General features: G+C 39.8%; 1 protein-coding gene across 1 annotated transcript; it reads right to left on the reverse strand.

Annotated features, from left to right (window-relative positions):
- Nucleotides 1-7,347: 7,347 nt before the first annotated feature.
- Pex11ab (peroxisomal biogenesis factor 11ab) lies at nucleotides 7,348-20,854 on the reverse strand. The gene is made up of 3 exons (XM_083139912.1): nucleotides 20,505-20,854; nucleotides 14,368-14,483; nucleotides 7,348-8,031 (listed from the first exon to the last, which is right to left on the reverse strand). Exons 1-3 carry the CDS (start codon nucleotides 20,558-20,560, stop codon nucleotides 7,484-7,486), a joined length of 720 nt encoding a protein of 239 aa, XP_082996038.1. The 5' UTR covers nucleotides 20,561-20,854; the 3' UTR covers nucleotides 7,348-7,483.
- Nucleotides 20,855-21,134: the final 280 nt, after the last annotated feature.

The following is a 21,134-nucleotide window of genomic DNA, read 5'->3' on the forward strand; positions in this document are numbered from 1 at the left end:
AGATGCCCAGAATGGCTGATATCGCGAACATTCCGAAGTTTAAAGGCGATATCGAAGCTCAATCTGCCGAAAGATATCTGCGTGAATTAAATGTCAGTTTCGACTTAATGCAAGTGCCTGAGCACTATAGATTGGAATTATTACCTCGGGTTTTCACTGGCAAGGCTGAGCATTGGTTAGCTGGTAATATGGACAACTTTGTGAATTATGCTGATTTCTGCGCACGCTTTAAGGATGAATTTGCATCAGAAAAGGCGAAACAAAGACAACTAGCGGCTGTGAGGAACCGAAGGTATTCTCGCCTGGCCCACGACAACTTAGAGAGTTTTGCCTGGAGTGTCTACGCAGCGTATAGAAACCTGGCTGACAATTTTAATGAGAGTGAAGTTCTTAATTTGTTCATTGGACAGTTGCCGTATCGCATTCGGAATCTTTGTCTGGCGCATGCTCCACGAAGTGTGGATGAATTGACACACTTCTTAAAAGACTTCGATATTTATGATGACCCTGATGCCTGGAAGAATAAAGACGACTCCAAGAATAAAGAGGCAGCAGGCAATAAAAGTTTTAAGATCCGGAATATCCAGACGAATTCAGAGAGTCGAGGAGGAAATTTCTCACGACCTCGAAGATTCAACAGAGGATCAGGCAGGAGAGGCTTCAACCGAGATCAGAACGAAAGACAGAGGAACTCGTACAGGCCTCGTCCAGAACAAGGGCAAAGCTCTCCAGGCAGATGGCGTTACGAAGAACGACGTAGCCGTAGTCCGCTCCGACGGTACTCTCCACGACGTAGAGGCGATAATTGTGGTTCTTTCTCACCAAGACATGACGTTGCCTCCGAGCAAGAAGAAGCAGTGGAGACTACTAGAGAGTTTTTGCACAACCAGCGATCTCAATCAAGTCAAACAAACGTCGACCTTTTCTAAGTGCCTCCTCTTCGTTTAGGCAAGTGAACTCTCAGGGACGTAAAGTACAAGAATAATATGTAAATTCTTATTGCTGACCGAAAATGTATTTTCTGGCAGTCAATTGCAAAAGGCTCCGAATACAAAACTGGTATAGATTTTCCAGAAGACTCAAGAAGAGAGTGTTAGATGGTAGACAAGTAGAACTGGAAATCGGTGGTCTGAATTTTAGCACCAAAGGATTCATTTAAGAAGGTTTTGGTTCTGACTTCCTCTGGCGAATGCTTTTTATAAAAACTGCACCAGACAGAAATAAGTATTAAGAAAAAGGCAGTTGATGTGTTGTTTGTTACCACTCCTGTTCAAATGAAGGAGGATTTTCCAGATATATATTTAATGCGGTACATCCGAAAGGTCCAAGATGAGGATAGAATCGGGATGTATAAATCCGTAGACCTCTCAGAGAAGGTTCATATAGTAAATATTTGGATTGATTCCTATAAGCAGGAGTTATTATATTGCTGGTGTGGAATTTAAAGGCATTATTCTAGAAGCACAGAAGCAAGAAGAGTGTTGAGTTTGAAGTGCTATGGAAAAATACTGATTCAGTTCATTGCTTATCGAAACCTATACAGTTTTCTACAAAGTCTTTCTGGAGAAGAAAATAAATATATGGAATCAATCATTGCCTGAATTCACTGCTTATTGGCTGATTAACTATCCTAGATTACATTCTGTTTTGGATACTGTAAACTACGTCCCTTCTGAGCTCTTGTCAAATGAAGAGAAGCCAAGATTGAGTCATTCAATTGTGCAGATAAACTCTATATTTTAATGTTCTTTATATACTCAAAATTTTTTCAGAACTTGTAAATTACAATTTCTTCAAAAATTTTCCCCAGACGAGGGGCAATTGTAACGAACCTGAGAGTTTAAGATTTTATATTTATAAGAAGTTAAGATTTTTTAAAATGTTTGTTATTTCAAATAATGTGCAAGTTGTCACAGATAATTATAGTTAGACTGATACAGTTGTAGTTGGAACTTTTATATATGTTTATAAATACGTCAAAATCTGTTCGTGTTGACGTCACTTTCTAATCTCAGCTGAGGAAGTGAACTAACCTGAATGTTTCTCACCTGACGACAGACTGAGTTTGAAAAACAATTGAAGGTGAAGAATAATAAGAACTTGGAAACGGGGAGAATTGAAGTATAGTTTTTGGTTTTCGAGTTTTCTTCTTGCCGATAAGTTGAAAGTAAGAAATTAATTATGTTCTTTGACTTTCGTTATATGTGAGTGAATTGCCCAACGTTAGTATTGAATGTTCTAGTGTATTACTGGTAAGTGATTATGAAATATACGCGTTTATAAAACTGCGTTTTAACTTTGAAAACAGTGTTGTGTTTCTTTTCTACCCAGCAAGCCCTGTTGATTTGCAGATTCTCATGTTCCCGACTAAAGGAGTAGCGGACTAACTTTGTGATGACTGGTGTCCAACCGGGGGACGTTGCACCGCACGGCTTGTTCCAAAAGAGCTGATTTTTTTTTTCAAAAACAGTACCGTGAGCAGGTCTCTTTAGACATGATGGATCATGCCAATTCTGATCCCACATTCATGGAATGCATCATAACTGGTGATGAGACATGGGTCTACAAGTTTGACATGCAAACAAGTCAACAGTCATCAGAATGGAGGACAAAAGATGAGCCGAAACCAAAAGAAACACGTTAAAGTCACAACAAAAGTCAAGGTGATGCTCATTGTTTTATTCGATATTCGTGGTTTGGTGCATCATGAATTCATTCCAGAGGGACAGACCATCAATTAAGAATACTATTTGGCCGTATTGAAGCGTTTGCGTGGGAAAATCCGTCAGAAACGGCCAGATTTGTGGAAGAAAAATTCATGGATTTTACACGACAATAATGCGCCATCACATAGAGCAACAAATGTGACCGAATTTAAGGCCAAAAACACAATAAATACCATTGATCAACCACCGTATTCACCAGATCTGGCCCCGTGTGACTTCTTCATGTTCCCAAAACTAAAATTGCCACTCCGGGGTACCTGTTTTGACTTGATTGAAGCCATAAAGCAAAATTCGTGGAAGGAGCTGAAGGCCATACCGGAAAGCACCTATAAAAAGTGTTTCCGAGACTGGAAAAAATGCTGGCATATGTGTGTTGCATCAAATGGGGCCTACTTTGAAGGTGACAAAATAAATATTGATGAATAAATGAAAATTGTGCATTTTATTTAACAATTCCTGGTATTTTTTTGACAATATACTTTAATAGGTGAACATCACATTACATTAGTTGATTTGATTTATTTGTTTTATATAACTTTGCTTTTCTTCCACTTTTCGCTAATTGCGAGAATATTAGGATACATTGTGATAAGATGAAGTAGACGAAGTGCTAATCACAAACACATGGGCACATCACAAAATAAGCTACACGTAGGATTGTATTGGCTGAGTCCCAACGCCGGAATCTAGTTAGTCTACTAAATGCAGCCAGGATGAACTGCTTGGAAGAAAGGCTGACATTTGGGTGGCAGATTGGAGTACATCGTTTAGTTCATGAAACAATTTTTGAAAATGTGGATCAACATCCGGATTGCCAAAGAAATCAGGTTCCCTCTGCCCTTCAAGGATTTTGGCTTGTTACTTTTGACGGGCATTTTCGGACCAGGGTTTCCTATCTCATTTTGTTGTGTTTGTTCCCTTCCATTATCCATACAAGTCTGTAACACGGTCACAGAAACACCGTGTGTGTGTATATAATTTGACAATTTCTACTGTCTGGTAAGTGTTTCTTTTCTCCTTCTTTGTTTTTTATTAGCCCTTTTGGTCCCTTCTTTTATCCATTTGTTTCCACTTTCGGTATGAATCCTTTCATGTATATAACTCTCATCAGCTTAACTGCCTGCAATCCTTCATTATTTCCTACACCAATGCTACGTCACATGCACGGTTCCTGCACTCCTGCTTGATCTTAGGCCTAACACCCAAATGCCGCCTTCCTCCGCCATGTCCCCAAGCATAAAACACACGATTTTCCCACTAACGAGGAATTTTGCTATTGAACTGACCCAAGCCATGTGTCAATCCCAGCTAAATTGTGCCCGAGAACTGTCCATTTCCATCTAATCCTTTACCAAAATCCTCTTGTTGACCCCAGGTAACCACCACCACAAAATAGACTCCTTCTGGCACACCGCCCATTTCATTTCCAGTGACCTTAACACCTCAATAAACTGTCCAATCTCTGCCGTCAAGCTTTTCAGACTGGCTGCACCCTCCTCCTTCCACTCCCACCCAAATTCAGTCCCAAACCAACATGCCTGCTATTACCGGACCCCCTTTATCATTGCCCACTCCTTCTGCACAATCACAGACTGCCCCAAAAACCAAATTTGCACCCCCACACATTGCACATTGGGAAATAACCAGTGGCGTAGCGTTATAGTACACCTGGCGTTCCCAGATTTAAAATTTCAAAAATGCGTAAATGCTGTACATATAAAGTAAAACTTGACTAATTTCATATATGTTTGACCTTCATGTCATTATAATATCTATTTTTCGCGATCCGCTTGCTATGCTCCACTAACAACACTCATTCTATCATTTTTTCAATGCTTTTCCTGGCCAGATACCGAGCAGGTTCGGCGTAAAGGACTCTATATACCTTGCTGTCTATCTGGAGGGAAAGCTTGGATCTCTATAGCACATGCACAAATACTCTCTCGTACGGAGCAGAGGGCTACGGTGATTGGTTCACGTGACCCTTCCTGCCTTCTGAAGCAGACGACAGTGGTAGAATTATTACCCGGTTCTTCACGCTCATGCCACTCGTGCTATGTGATACTACAATACGCAATATTGACTGATGTAACTTTACCAAACTCAAATATACCACTTCATAATGGCCACTGCATTGTATAATTTATCGCACGAACAGCGATGTGCATTAAAAACTGAAAGATCAACACAGTTTTTGTCAAATAAGTTGGTTAAGTCCTCGTGGTAGAAGTTCAGCCTGTGGCTGCTCTACCACTTAACTCTCAAAACTATTCTTTATTATTATTATTATTATTATTTTGTTAGTATCTGTCAATGGAAATGTTTAGCATTCATTTGAAAACTCTTAACATCGAATGATCTCTGGACAAAATTATTTTAAAATGTTTATCAACATTCTCAAGATGTAATAAACAGTGGTCTGAATTGCTAATCGGCAGTTGAGTGTACTATAGATGAATCATCCACCCACCTCCGTGTCAGTGTGTTTTGCACAGCAGGCCAAGATGACAAGAGGCCCCCGATTCAAATCCCGGGGTGAGCACTGGTGTTCTTTGTGAGTGTCCCTTCATCAATATCATCACTCATATTCATATTTGCGATTAACCAAAAGTGGTAGAAAAGGGAAGTAAAATAAACCTAATCAATCAGTAGTTGGATCACCCACAACAATGACGTCTACTGTTATTCAGAGGTGCTTGTGATTCAGGCTGGTTTCTTATGACTTGCATCATGCAGACAGGTATAAAAAAGAGGTATAAAACACCAGAGTTCAAAACATTTGTAGCATAGTGAGACATCTAATTTTCTAGCTAAAACATGCATGGATGATGATTTATTGAAAACCCAGCTGACTTAGGCAAATAATACCTGTGGCGACTAATACCATAAGTAAATTATTAAGCAAGAAAGGGCCGTCCCTTCCTTCGGACTTTGCGTTCCCACCCGAAATGTCCATGCTACACCACTGGAAATAACCAGTCCACGGACAAACCCACCCCCACCAGATCCATGACAACCAACGACCCTAACCCACTCCAAAACAACCAGACTGTACTCAATTTATTCAGCCATAAACTCACCACTGACAAAACAGCTGTTTTATCCAAAGGCCTTACCTTCTCCCCAACCAATTCTGCCTGCTTTTTGACACACACACCTTTGCCCATAACCTCCGATGGCAATACTTCTGGGCTAAAAACCCTTCACTCCAAACTACAACCAACGAAACCCATCCAAGCCTCCTCCAATTTCACCCCCTCCTCCATAGATCCTCCCCCTTGCCTACCAACCATCTCTGGAAAGGTATATCACTGCAATCATTTCCACCACATCTGACAGCTCATTCCTAAATGACCTCCACAACCAAACCAACCTCAACCCCGTCCAACAGAAAGCTCTCCTAGATCTCCGCAACAACCATAACATCAAAATCCTCCCAGCTGATAAGGGGTCCACCAGGGTGGTCTTGAATTATCAAGATTACCTGGCGGAGGCCACTCGCCAGCTGGCTGACTCCTCCACTTACAAACCCACCTCAGTTGACCTATCCTCCACACACCTCAACAAAATCCACCCCCGTGGCCTCCCTGAGAGCCTGACAGCTTCTACCATAGCCATGTTCATTCCAAACCTGGCAACCCTGGCAGACCCATTGTGTCCAGCTATCTCACCTACCTACCCATCATCTTCCGATGAGGAGGCAGTGGCGAGTGACTAAAAATACGACATGGCCTTTGAGAAAGCGGCAAGTGTCTTCACACACCGAAGAACAAGCAGCAACTGATGGGGCTGGTGTAAGGAAGACATGATTTGGAAGACACACTTTGGTTTGGGAGATCGACACAGGTACTGATCCTGTGGCTTGCTTAGAAGCTGCCATGAATGTTCAGAAACAACAAGGTGGTCCTACAAGCTACGCCAACAGAAGTATTTGTGAAGCGGAAGTTTCAAGCGCTTTTCGTCTATTGCTTGATGAAGCCATGTTGCGTCTAATTTGGATGTGTACAGAACTAGAGGCAAAATGTCAGCTTGGAACAAATGCATGAACCCTAATGTTGGAGGAACTGGAAGCTGCAATCTCTCAGATGTATGTGAGGGGTGTTTACTGTGCCAAGAGAATATCGATTGAGGATCTGTAGTCTCAAAGTTGGGGAGTCAGCTCTATCCAAGACACAATGACCAGAGATCGCTTCAAGGAGATATCTTCTTCCTTCTGCTTCCAGTGTGTGCAGAAACAAAAATGTAATACAATACAATAAAATGTTTTTTTCTCTCATCATGTTGTAGTTTTCATTTAAAAATCCAATTAAAACCTTATGGAGGTCAAAATGACCACCCTCCGTTGTTTTAGGATGTTTAATTTCCTCGTTGTTCTACTGTTAAGAAGTGAACTTTAATAGTATACTGGAAGTTTGCAAATTTGTCACAAAACAATTTACATTAAAAACAACCAAGGTCCCAAGTGTTATGGAGCAAAAATACTGCTCCTTATTTAATGAAATGCAAAGAAAGGAAATCTTTATGCTGATTATTTTGTTCACAGAAAAATTAACTATTACTTCCAGGCAATATTTCTCTTAAAAGACTATTCCAGTGGCATAGGTTACATTACAGTCAATACTACTTATATTCCTGCATATATTTAAAAATAAACATTACACATCAACCCTGAAATATATAAACAAAACATCCTAAAATGTTAATATAAAAATAACAAGCATTCAATTATTCCTAACTCAACAAAAACATACCGATCATCATGATGGCACTAACTTCGCCAAAGGATTAATTAAGCTAACAAGACCCGCAAAGGACGATACAGCACCCAATAAACCAATCATTCCTGGACTAAGCTTAGTGTAGCCCAGGGCTGTAAGGGGGATAAAAATATCGCACCCATTTTTCACTGTGTCAACAACCACATCCTTATGATCCTGTACATAAGTCATTATCTTCCTGGTGATAACAGATCGGCCTGCAGGAGAGATTACATCCACTGGGTGCAGCCTATCTGACACTGAGAACCTTTTTGTTTCCCTGGATGCGATTTTCCATATTTCATACGAGTCCCTCACAAGATTCATTGTGATTGCATACAACCAATATCTATTTGCAATTCCGCTCCACTTTTCACTGTTCACCTTGAACACGCCTGTTCGTCCGATCCATATTATGTGATCTGCTAGCAAGAATAGCGATGTTGCAATTTTGGACAATGTACATGTGAGCTGCACTACCAAGTCAGGATGGTGCATTAGCGGAAGAGCACTGTAGAGTACATCTATGCACCGACCGAAACGTAACACTGAAATAAGAAGGAAAGTCAACAGGTCATATATGGCTCTCAAATTAATGACAAAGAAGTAAAAGCAGAATTATAATACTTCGCACTAATGTCTGCCTTCTCCATGAGTAGAAGTACCATCAGAATACACATCTCTTCACAAGAGGTCGGGGATATGTTGGGTGGTAACAAGTCAAACATGGTGCGGCAGCCGTTTGAGGGACAAGATGACTTGGCAAATTGCTTTTTCATTGCGTGAGAAGTGGCCAGCACATAAAGTCAGATCGATGCTGTTTTTAAGATTTTAGGCCTGTGTATGGGCCACCCACCATTGTGAGGAAATTGGGGAGCTACGAATGAGTAGCAGAACCTGGTCATAAACCTACACCAACGACTGGGAGTTTGTCATGCTGACCACACATCACCCCCACCCCCCAATTGGTTGGATGATCTCCCACCTCAGCAGGTGGGAGTGAGGCCAGAAGTTGGCAGGTAGGCCCTCATGGGCTGTTATGCCACACGTTATTTATTATAAGGTATAATTAAAATATTAACATAATATATACCCTACTTTGGTAAAGAAAATATCTAAAAACCACCAATGTTTAAACATTTTTTTTAACATCACAGTTCTAACACAACCACAACTGCGTACAAAAGAAAGTTTGTTCATAATACAGACATCATGTATGAGGCGTATTCAGAAAGTAAGTACCGAAAGGGTGTAAAAAATAAAGTAAAATAGTTTCGTATCTTTTTTTATTTGCATTGCATTTTACAGACCTTAAACTACTTTTCTACAAAGTTTCCACCATTGTTCAAGCATTTGTCGTAGCGTGGCACTAGTTTTTGTATCCCATCATCATAGAATGTTCCCGTCTGTGACGAAAGTCATCCATGCACTGCTGCTTCGACGTCGTCATCCTCGTCGAAACGCTGACCAGCAAGAAACTTCTTCTTCAGATGAAGAAAGAGATGGTAGTCACTTGGTGCCAAGTCAGGGCTGTTGGCGGATGAACAAATTGTTCCCAGTCGAATGCTGAATGACGTGATGACATTTTGAGTTTGTTGGGCCGTATGCGGACAAGCATTGTCGTGAAGCAACACAATGCCTTCGCTAAGCATTCCACATCTTTTGTTTTGAATTACATGACGCAGCCGGATTAATGTGTCACAGCAGGCATCTTTGTTGGTGGTCTGTCCGCTAGGCAAGAATTCAACCATTCTTGCATTGAGAAAACAAATCACAGACCGGACTTCACAGTCGGCGGGCCGATTGATTTTCTTGAACATTTCAAACCTTCAGAAAAGTACGAAGAAAAAGCATGACCTGCTTCCACGCGTGCCTGTGCCTAACTAACGGATGAAGGACGTCAGCGAGAACTCTCACGGTCGCGACTGCATCGCTACAGTGGCAATATTTGCAAACGGTACTTACTTTATGAATACGCCTTGTATAAAATAATTTCAATAGTATATAGTCAACATGGGAATGTGGTCAGGCCTGGACATTGCTAGAATTTTTTTTAAGAGGAATGGTTAGGTCATTGGCAAAAATTAAATAACCGACATAACAACAATAATCAATCATCATGGTTGTAGTTGCTATTATACAATAACTATTATAAACAATTTATATTCCAATTTAACATTTTGGGGAATGGAGCCTCATAGAGTGGATAGCCTCTCCGGATGGGAACTTTTCAAACTTGTGTCTGCCCTATGGATGCTGGATGGACCAAATTTGGAGGGAAGCACACTTCTTTTGTTGAACCTTGCTGAAAGTTTAGAGTTAAGTGCAATTTATTGGCAAAAAAGCAGTGGTTGAGGAGTTACAGTTATTTTATAACATCTATTCCATAACACTCACAGGGAAACAAAGAACTTTTTCAAACTAACAATGGATATATTGTATTGTAATTCAAGTATGTTGTGTACAAAGAAGACAACTGAAATATTAAATGTAGTTTTCAGAAATGGCATAATAATTGTTAACCACTTGCTGCTGGGAAAACCTTTTCCCATCCGGCAGCTAAAGATTAATCAGGGTGTCTACCAAAATAACAAATCCAAAATTCTTTCCTTTTTCTTGACCTTTTCCCCCTTTTTCTTAACATGTATGTAATCGCCACCTACTTAGGTATAAATGGAAGAAAATTGATATTTCAATTCAATGAAAAACTCCTAGCACAAGGCTGGTTAAAATGAAAACTGAGTATGTACTTTAACAAGAGATTTATACTTGTTTAATTACTATTAATGCATGTAAAAATTAATGCATCAGGCATCCTGAACGGGGAAGGCCACATTACTTTATTTAATATTTTTACAAAACTTCATGCATATAAGAATGTAATTGTTAAGAAACAAAGAGAAGAAATCTTAACCAGGACTCAATACGATTATAGATTTTCGAAGACAATCTTATCAAATCCCAGACAGGGGTGCCCACAGGGGGGGGGGGGGGTTCATGATGTGCCTGCATCATGGGAATTTGGGGGGGGGCAATTTTATACTAATTCTATATATGTTCACACAAAAATGGAGGGGATCGTATAGTTTGATTGACTTGTTATTGATTTTTTGTTTTGATTATTACATACAGTTTTTCTACCTACCTGTGGGTGATTGCATCAATAGGGTTGAAATGAAACACCATCTCTTATTTCTTTAGAATCGGTTTGGATGGAGGGGGGGTGGTATTCACATTAATACAAGGTTAGTCGAGCAGACAAGCTGTGCAGAATAAGGTTGACTAACAATGGCAGTGAGCCTAAAGTATCTAAAGTAAACATATATTGCTTTAATATGTCTGTATTATAGTGACGCAACCACAGGGGAGCAGGGGTTCATTGCCCCTCCCCCCCAACCTTCCGTGGAAGCGAATTCTAGGGTAGCAAGGGGGGACAAATATTGACAGCCAAGGGCACCTGCAAGGGGGGGGGGGGCACAGAGGAGCAATTACCCCTTAGATTTCAAATTTTATGCAAATAAAAATACATTTTGTAAAATTTTCTTGCTTGCTTCGCTCACATTATCTGCTTTTCTCGTTTCTGTCGAGTTCAGAGCTGTAGCTAAGGGCGACGGAAGTCGGCCATGGGTGCCGAATGATCTCAAAAAAAAGTTGTAAAAGAGAGAATGCCATTGCGTCCAGTGAAATTATTTGCACCGTATTAAATCAATTGTTTTCAATTGCAAAAATTGAATCTAAAAATTTTCTTCCTCACTTCGCTCGCATTCTACTTCTTTTCTGTAATTGTAATGTATTTAAATAATATGTGTTTTATATTTGCATTCAATAAGCTTTCAATATGTACACAATTTAATGTTAGCTTGTTGCATATGTATTTTGTATTTTATGGCGCTCCATGTTGCATATGTGTAAAACATATGTTATACATGAAAGTTACACATGTACCTTCGGAATGCATTTATCATTCATTTTCTGCCATTCAAAAATACAGTTTGTGTGCTTGATTTCCATTATTAACTAATGTGAAATTGACGGGTGTTGAAAAAATATTTCAAATAGTTTGCATATGCTTTAGCATAGACTTCTACGCCCTTTTTGAGTAATTTACAAGGATAATAACGTCTTTGATACTACTACTACTACTGGTAGTAGTAGTAGTAATAATAATAACAAATCCATTATTAATGTTATTATTATTATTTGTACGTTTATCCTGGTATCCCAGTATAGGTATATAACAATGTAAATTCACTATACTGTAAAAAAATAGCAAAAATTATTGACCACAAGCATAATTTCTTGACTTTCTTGACCTAGCTGTTGATTTCTTGACATTCTTGATTGGTAGACACCCTGTTAATTATTATATCCTTGAGAGATTTCTACTTGATTCACCAGATAAGCGAATATATATCCTGCGCAACTGTTCTTCATCTTTTCACATTTCATTCAGTTAGTGTACTGAAATGCATGGTTATTCTATTTTTTTATTAATACTTCGGTGGGAGGAAAAGGTTCAAAAGTTAGGGGTAAATTCAAGTCATAAAATATATGTTCATTGACCTCTAACAAAAATTTTAACTTTTGGAATTTTGAAAATTGTGGGACCATTTATTCTTTGTATTAAATGATAAAATTTGAAAATAACCTGTATTTTACACCCATATTTTTATTCCAATGCAGTTTTTACTTAAGTCATTCTGTTTGCATACCAGCTGACTTAACTTTTATATATATACCGTGCGTCCATTTCGATCTGCAGCCGAGAGATCGGGAGAAGCGTGGCGGGCAGCACTGACGGAGATGCCGACATTTGCGGCCTGAAATGCCCGCTTATTTTTATGGACATATGCAGACGTTTATATAAATATTGCAAAACGAGCACTAACCTGTGTTATAAGAGTATGGTTTTAATTTTTAGTAGCTTAGTGACTGTAACAGTTGGGCTGAAAAGTTCGTAGGCTGACTCATAGATGGCGTTACTAGAATTAAATCCATATGATTTTTACTTAGTACTAACCTTCAAAAGATACGTGTATAAATTTCACAGCTGCCGGATAATTAGTTCGTGAGATATAGCATTGTGAGTGAAGCAGCTTTTGTTATTGTGAAAAAATGGATAAAAAAGAATTTTGTGTGTTAATAAAGCATTGCTTTTTGGCGAAAAAAAATACTGTTGAAGCCAAGGCTTGGCTTGATAAACATTATTCGGACTCTGCACCAGGAAAATCAACCGTTGAGAAGTGGTTTGCTAAATTTAAACGAGGCGAAATGAGCATCGAAGACGATGCACGCAGTGGACGCCCCAAAGAGGCTGTTACCGACGAAAACATCAAAAAAGTCTACAAAATAATTTTAAATGATCGTAAAGTGAAGTTGATCGAGATAGCTGAGACTTTAAAAATATCAAAGAAACGTGTTGGACATATTGTGCATGAATATTTGAACATGCGAAAGCTGTGTGTAAAATGGGTGCCGCGCGTGCTCACAATCGACAATGCACCGTGTCACAAATCAATGAAAACGATGTCAAAATTATATGAATTAGACTACGAATTGCTTCCCCATCCACCATATTCTCCAGATCTGGCCCCCAGTGACTTTTTCCTGTTTGCAGACCTTAAAAGAATGCTCGCTGGAAAGAAATTTAGCACTGATGAAGAGGTAATCGCCGAAACTGAGGCCTATTTTGAGGCTAAAGAGAAATCGTACTATAAAAATGGCATCGAAAAATTGTATGACCGCCATAATCGTTGTATCGCCCTCGAAGGCAACTATATTGAATAATAAAATCGAATTTTGTCAAAAAAATATTTTTTACTATGTTAGCCTACGAACTTTTCAGCCCAACTGTTATGTGCCGATTATTTTGACACGCCCACCTCTTGTGAAACACAGCGTAGAGGTTTGTTTGGAGAACGTTCTAACGCTGCACCAATATCATCGAGTTTTGCTTCGGTTAGAATCTGTCGTTTTTGCTTAGGTGTTTTAAAATTTAACGATCCAGTTTCTCGTAATTTAAGGACAAGATGTCTAACCGTATCTCTGTGTGGAGTTGAAACGCATGGGAATTTCTGTACAAATTGCCTACACACGTCTCGACACGAGTCTGTTTTCACGTACGTGTCATACATAAAAAAATCTTTGTTCTAACTTGAACCTTGCGGCTGGCATTCCAATCCCCTCACTGACACAACACACATACACACTGCAATAACACAAACAAGTAACTGCAAGTAACCAAGAATAACACTCTTGCGCACAGTACAAAATTAACACGCTCTTGGTTTACATTGCTCGCCACTATATTTACAACTCTGTCTTCATCTAGTCGCAAAGGAACAAAAAACTCGAGCTCGGAGATTTCGGATTGCAAGGAAGCTCACGAACACTATTGACTTTTAACGGTTTCTTCTACAGCGTAATCTTGATACAGTGTTGCACATTCAAAACCTCCAAACGATCCCCATCGGCACAAAACTCTTTCAAGGATATAAACTTAAGCAGGACGTTACTGGTCAAAACTATGATTAAAATGTTTTATTATCTGTGGCTCTTAACATCGTTTCTAAAGCGTATTTTTTTGTGTATATAAGAGCAGAACTTGGATGAATTACAGAAGAACTTTTGCGTGTTATAACACAGGTTAGTGATCGTTTTGCAATATTTATATAAATGTCTGCATATGTCTATAAAAATAAGCGGGCATTACAGGCCGCAAATGTCGGCATCTCCGTCAGCGCTGCCCGGCACGCTTCTCCCGATCTCTCGGCTGCAGATCGAAATGAACGCACGGTATATGTTTCAAGAGACTGTACAGCAACAAAAATAGAAGTACAGGAAAAGTAACATTTAGCATGTAAAATTTTAAAAGTTGTACTTACATTTTCTAAATGTACTGAATGTGTATTCCAAATGCTTTAATCTGTCTACCGACTGGGCTCCTGCTTTTACTTGTTGCAAATAATGCCACAACGCTCGGCATGAATATTGGAGAAGCCTGGAAACAGAACAAAATGCATGGAGTAATTTTCTCTGAAACACAAGTGGTGGATCATCACCTTGCCAAATGACTACTAGTGCCAAGTATTTTTATTTTTTTTATTTTCTGTAGATCATAGAAAAATACACTGAGGCGTTCCGATATGGACAGCTACTGCTAATGTATCATGTAATGTGGGTAGGAAGTGGTATTGCATTCCTAAATGATTGTTAAGTTAGGTAAGTCAGGTTTAGGGGTGTTAGCATTAAAATTACTTCTGTAAATTTCCAACAACTGAGCAGCCAGGAAGTTAGATTTTTCTGAATCATTTTCATCAGTTGAATTTAGGGTGCGAGTTCCAATTATTTAATTCCAAATTTATCATGGTGCACATACATTTTTACAGGCATACTGTTAGCATTAAAGGCTAAGTTCCTTTTGTTTTATTGTGATTCCATCATCATATGTGTGCATTTTTTACATGGTTTGATTTCAATTTACATCTTTTTAGCACACTTGCAACGTTCCACCAGCGTGCTACACACTACACCAGTAGGCGATGCAAAAGTGCACCCATGTACGCTAGCTTGTAACCAGCCGTAGACATGTACTCTAAGTATCTCAGGTCTTGCGGGGTTTAGCAAGAAAAGGTAAACCAGTAAAACTTTATTTATCTTTACCCACACCTGTAAATTACATGTTTAGCACACTTACACCAGATGCCATCACTGCTCTGAAGGTCTAGAAGATAAGGGAGGACAGGGACCATTCACTTGTTCCTCGCAGTGAGGTGCCTGGGGGGTATTAGGGACCTTATTTAATTTAGGGCATCAATTAGTGCATGTAGCCAATAGCTGCCTTAGTAGTAGTCACGTGCTGTGCCCACAAGGGGGGGACAATGTGTGAAGGTGCCAAAGTCAATTGCGAGAGACAGGCCAGGGGCCCATGGAATCGCAAAGGTGTTGGGAACAAAGGATGCCGCAGGTCACTCGGACTACTGCAAGGGAACGGACAGGTCCGTTGGTATGTCCAGGCAGTAGCAAGATACGAAGAGATGGCAAGGTACAAAGGATAGATCCGAGAGCACCCAGGAGACTTGGGCTTAGGCCGGCACGACCTAAGGGAGCAATCCAAGCTCGTATTGGGCAGACCTGGTAGTTAGGTAGGTTATCTGCTTCTCTTCTTTTCCTCCTTCCTTCCTTCTGGCTTCTCGGCTATTGGAATCTGGTTGGGGGAGCGTCCAGATTAGATCTGGGAACCAGGTCTTTCGCAGTCGGCATATATTGAACAAAATCTTCAAACATTTTGGCATAAGAAATAGTTAAAACTCCGGGTAACAGTTTCATATATCGGAGACATATTTCTTCATTTTTACAGAAGAAACTACTTATGGAAATGAGTTTCTCTAAGGTTTCCAACGTTCGTCGAAGTATTTTCTTTCAACGTGGAATCTATTTGACCGGGAAATCATATATTTTTGAAGAGAAATATCTCACCGACGCACAATTGCCATTGCTTTCCCTACGTGAACCGGATGCTGCATACGCTTGATGAAGTAACCATCTGTCAGTGTTTCCAACCCCTTTTTTTTTTTAACTATGCTTGCCTAACCTAACCAAACCTAACCTTATCGGAATGGTTCGTGGGGCTATCCGTCAGCTACCCGTGCATAATGTACAATTTGCACACGTGACGAACACGATAGTAGGTATTTTTCGGTGAAGAAGGTTGGAAACACTGCATACCCACTACAGTAGTCAAGTTTTGCCCGCCATATTGTGTGTTAAGGAAGCAAAAAAAGGAATAACAAAATTACTCTCTATGTGAAAAATTGGGTTTGTTTTTGTGTAAAAAGCATAATGGCACCTTGAACTATGTCCCGCAATACCCAATTGGGCTAGAATTTACAATACCGGACCCTTCTGTAATTTCCATAATACTAATTATACTCACGAAATACTTAGTCGCGGTGGTTCTTCTAATGTTAAGATGTTGCGGTCAAGTGCAGAAATTGATCATTAACATGTAGAAGTTGTAAAAGAAGTTCTTCAATTCTCGCAATCATTCTCCATGTACAAGTATGGAAACCATATTTGTTGATATAAACAACTGACGTTCGCTATGACTTACTGTGTCTACAGCGTTGCCACAGTGTTGATTTAATACTTAGAGAGCACGGATCGTGTTAGAATGGTGGAAGAGAGCAGTAAAAAAAGTTGTGAATGTTGCACAGATCGTTAGATGGAGTGTGGAGAAGGATTAAATTGAAAGTGACAATCATGATGTAAAAGAGGATGTGGAATGTGAAGTGATTTGATTATAGGTAAGTTTGCAACAGTGCATGGATTGTAAAATTGCAGGATACAAAAATGGCAACTTCGGTGAGTAACGTTTGTGGTTAAAGTGCTACGAAAATAAGATTTTTTATAGGTTTGTTGCTGCAATTACCGGAAAACTATTGATGGATAGCCGCACTGAACATTCTCGGTAAGGTTATGTTAGGTTAGGGAAACAGTTAAAATTTGGGGTCGTAAAACTACTTATGTACAGGTTGCTCAACACAAAATTGGCTCCGTGGTCATCTAACCCACCGTCAATTTTGAAAGGATTTTTTTTTCTTTTATGAAGATTACGTTTTACTTACTAAGTGTGAAAAAAGAAATTTTGGAGCGCGGAAAGTAATTTTTGGAGTTCTGCGTGCTATGAAACTTACATTTTTTTAATATTTAAATTCCTGGTAAAAATTTACTATTCCCCGAACACCTGTAACTTCATCGTTTCGTCATTTTTAACATTCGTACTTACCTATCTGCTTCGTAGAACATTATTTAAGGTGTACTCAAGTTTTTTGATGAAAGTAATTACAATTTTTCACATTACGAGTACTTCTTTCTAGTAGTTTTTGCTTGCGGAAAACACAATATGGCACGTACACCTTCGTGCCTCATTGCGCGTCATGCTTGTGTTTTGTCGATTTTCATCCGCTATGCAGTGTTTCAACATTTTTTTAAAAACTTTTTCGCATTGTTTTACAAACAAAATTTTTACTATGCTTGCCTAACCTAACCTTGCAAAAAATGGTTCCTAGGGCTATGCGTGAATGGTTTTCTGGGGTGATCCCTCAATGGTTTGTGGGGCTCCCGGTATGAATTTCACCACGCATCCACGACATGTCATGTTTGTATTTTTTGTTGGAAACACAAGGTTGCAACACTGCATACCAATGAACATCAACAAAACACAAGCACGACGAGTGATGGTCTACCAAGGTATACGTGCCAAAGGCTATTGTCTGTCGGAGAATTAATTTTCAACCAAAAACATGAATTTCCGCTATGATACATTCCCACATCACAGAAAACACCTTCCAGATGTTAGACAATGCTACAGGAACTTATTACCATAAGTAGTTTATTCTGTAAAAATGAAGAAATCTGTTCGGGGAATAGTAAATTAGTAACAAATTCCTTACCAACGTATCTATAGACAGGCGGGTAGCCGGAGCGGAGCAGAGGCATTGCCGCGAGAGCGGTTTCAGGCGGCAGGTTATTACATCACGGGCGGAGGATGGAATCAGCGGGAAATGGTTATAGCAATTTTCATGACATTTCTTGGGGTACAGCCATGAAAAACCGACTTCGACATGCATCGATCGGTACAGGTGCTTCGAAGTTCGCATAATCACTAATTGAGGCCTCCCAATCAAGAATTTGAAGTCATGTGTAGAAATTGCAAAATAAGCTAAACTGAATGGTGTGCGATCGGTACGATTGGTCATTATTTACAAAATTTTCCGGTAAATAATGAGCATTCGTGCCGATCACAGATCACTCAATTTTTCAATTTTTAGACTTCACTGACAAAGTTTAACTTCAAATTCGTGATTACGAGGCCTTAATTAATGAGTATGCCAAATATATTACGAAAATCTGGGAGGGGTCCGATATTGTAAATTCGAACCATGCGAAACACAAAATATCCGATTTTAATGTGTCTCCGATCTATGAAACTGGTACTACAGCGCCTTGAGTAACGTACTGTGGAAAACGGCACGGTTCTGCGCTCTCTGGCTGGTTCCACTCGAAAATGATACCGCTAGAGGCGCAGGTGTTCGACCCGGTGCTTGGTGTTCGTCTGCTTATAATGGAAGTAAATGGAGTTTTCGCTGCAACATCTGATTCTTTTACATGAAGCATTTCTATGAATGTGATAATTGCTATGATATCTGGTACAGTGGTCGTGAAGATATTAACGAACATTCTAGACAGTCGACCACGTCCTGTTATTGTCATACTTTTGTTAATAATACGGGAGAAAAAATACGCGTGGAATGCTCTTGGCAACTAAATTTTTGTGTATGAATTAGGTTCATTATTATCATCATCATCATCATTTCCTTTAAGATATACACACTAAAGCATTTGTATTTTTGATATTTAGTCTCTTTTCTTCCGCTTTAAACTAATCACGGCGATGATGATGATTGCATGAAACGACAAGGGGAACCCCACAAAACTTTCTTAGTGCAATCGACATGAGTGTAAGGAAACTTTCAAACCAATGGGACAAGCGGCACGGGATGTTCACACTGTCACTTTAGCGACACACACTTCCAGACTGTAAAATAGCATTCATTGCACATGAGGGTCCAAACAGCAAACGACACGTTCATATGGCGTATTCGCGTCCTACTTGTTACTTCGGTCGGAAAGCTTCTTACTTGTTACTTCGGTCGGAAAGCTCCTTAAAGGAAGGGTGCTCAGACTGAAGTGACGTGCTACAGGAGGAGTTCCCAACTAAGTGACAAGTGATATGGTGCCTTCAATCTATTGGCAAGCGTTCGCTAAAAATTGTGCGAACAACAGATAGGCGACACAACAAACTGCACATTACAACAACAGATCTAGGCGACACGATAAGCCACACATGTCGCTTGTGCGTCGCTCAAACTGGGCCATTTCCTCAATAGCTTGCAACATGTTGCCGTGGTTTGTTGTTTGCGCATACGCGATGCAATGAGTGTCTTGCTTTAGTGAGATTGCGCACCAAAGCGACAAGCGACACTTATCGCTTGAGGATTTCACCAACCAAACGCTGGCCTGTGCTTCCCGTCATGCCGCTTCGATGTGAAATGTTGTTCTCGATTGGCTCCTTTCCAAGCAACCTGCGTCGCTTCGGTATGAAAGTTGCCTTGGACCGAAGGACCCATGTCGCTTTGGTGTGAAATCCTCGTATTGTTTGTCGCGTGTCGCTTTGGTCTAAAATCTCCTTGAGGAAACTGTGCAGTCAGAGCTTGTGTCCCTACGGTTCGAAAGGCTGCATTGATTACCGACTGCTCGCTTTCAAGGGACACTTGTGGTTTGTCGCCTCGGTATGAAATATCTCTCAGGATACTATTTATATTCCAACAACATAGAAAAATAAACTCTAATACACAGTCCAAGACCTGACATCCGGAATCACATTGCGATGTTTCTTCTTGTGTTACGCACACATGCTATTTATTTATTCATTTTATTTTACTTTTCTTTCCAAATTAATGCCATTTCGTGACTGCAAATCACTCCACAAATATAACTGTTTCCATCAATTCACGTACCGCCTTTCAAGACAAACAAATCTACATATTATATTCCAAAAACTAACAAAGCCGCATTACTTTCATAAGAAAAATAGCACCGATTCTGATCGCACTGCCATCTATGTTCTCATCAGTCGCGGGAACCAGTTTCCACACTCCGTTATTCAAGGAGCTGTACTGGTACCAAACTCCGCAGTATGTGTTAAGAGACGTAAATCGAAATCGAATCGAAAACGAAGCATGCAAAATGCAAAAGTAGCATGAAGAGATCGCAATAAAACAAAAGGAACTTGGGCCTGGACAACACTTTTAAAATGGCATACATAGATTCTTGAAAGGTGTACAGATCGACAGTCCAACACTTCTGCTTTAAGAAATCAAAAATGTTTCTCCAAAATATAAAAAACACGTTAATGCATTTCGAATATTATTTTCATGTAAACAAAATATCATCTTACCGCACTAACTTATCCCTTCCTGCTGTCTGATTGTTAAGTTTCACAAGGGCTTCCATGAGAAATTATTCCAGTTTCTCTTAAAATGCTTGTTCAGCACAGAGCAATTATCTTCTCTGTTAACTTTATTTCATTTATATGCTAAATCATTCATGTTATCACATGACCTTACTTGTGGTTCAAATTTCGTGTGATGGGAACTGTGAAAATGTGGATTTGAATTTCTTGTCACACTCGCTGAGACTGCATGTGTGCTCCACAATTTTTTTCCATCTCCACGTCCGAAACTTTTCGGGATCCCGAAGAGTAGTTCATTCTTGGTATTTTCCAGGGCGTTGCAGTTCTTTCTCGATAATATTCACGATTTCATGACCAGGCTATCCTCACTGAAAAAGGACATCGTACTGAATGAAGCAGCAACATTATCATTTGCATTTTCCTTTTCTGGTTACATTTGACGGGCCCGTTGCGAAAGTCGCACGAGTTTAACGCGTTAAACGAGTTATGGCAACTGGCCGTTCCATAAGTGCATCCGTGCGTTTCGTGAGGTTCATTATGCTGTCCCAAAAGTCGCATTCCGTGCGTCTCGTGCAAGAACGAGATTTAAACCAAACGCACGGGCCAGGAGGCTGG

This window comes from Lepisma saccharinum, chromosome 1 (genome assembly GCF_977018435.1).
Source record: "Lepisma saccharinum chromosome 1, izLepSacc3.1, whole genome shotgun sequence".
Classification (NCBI taxonomy): Eukaryota; Metazoa; Arthropoda; class Insecta; order Zygentoma; family Lepismatidae; genus Lepisma; species Lepisma saccharinum.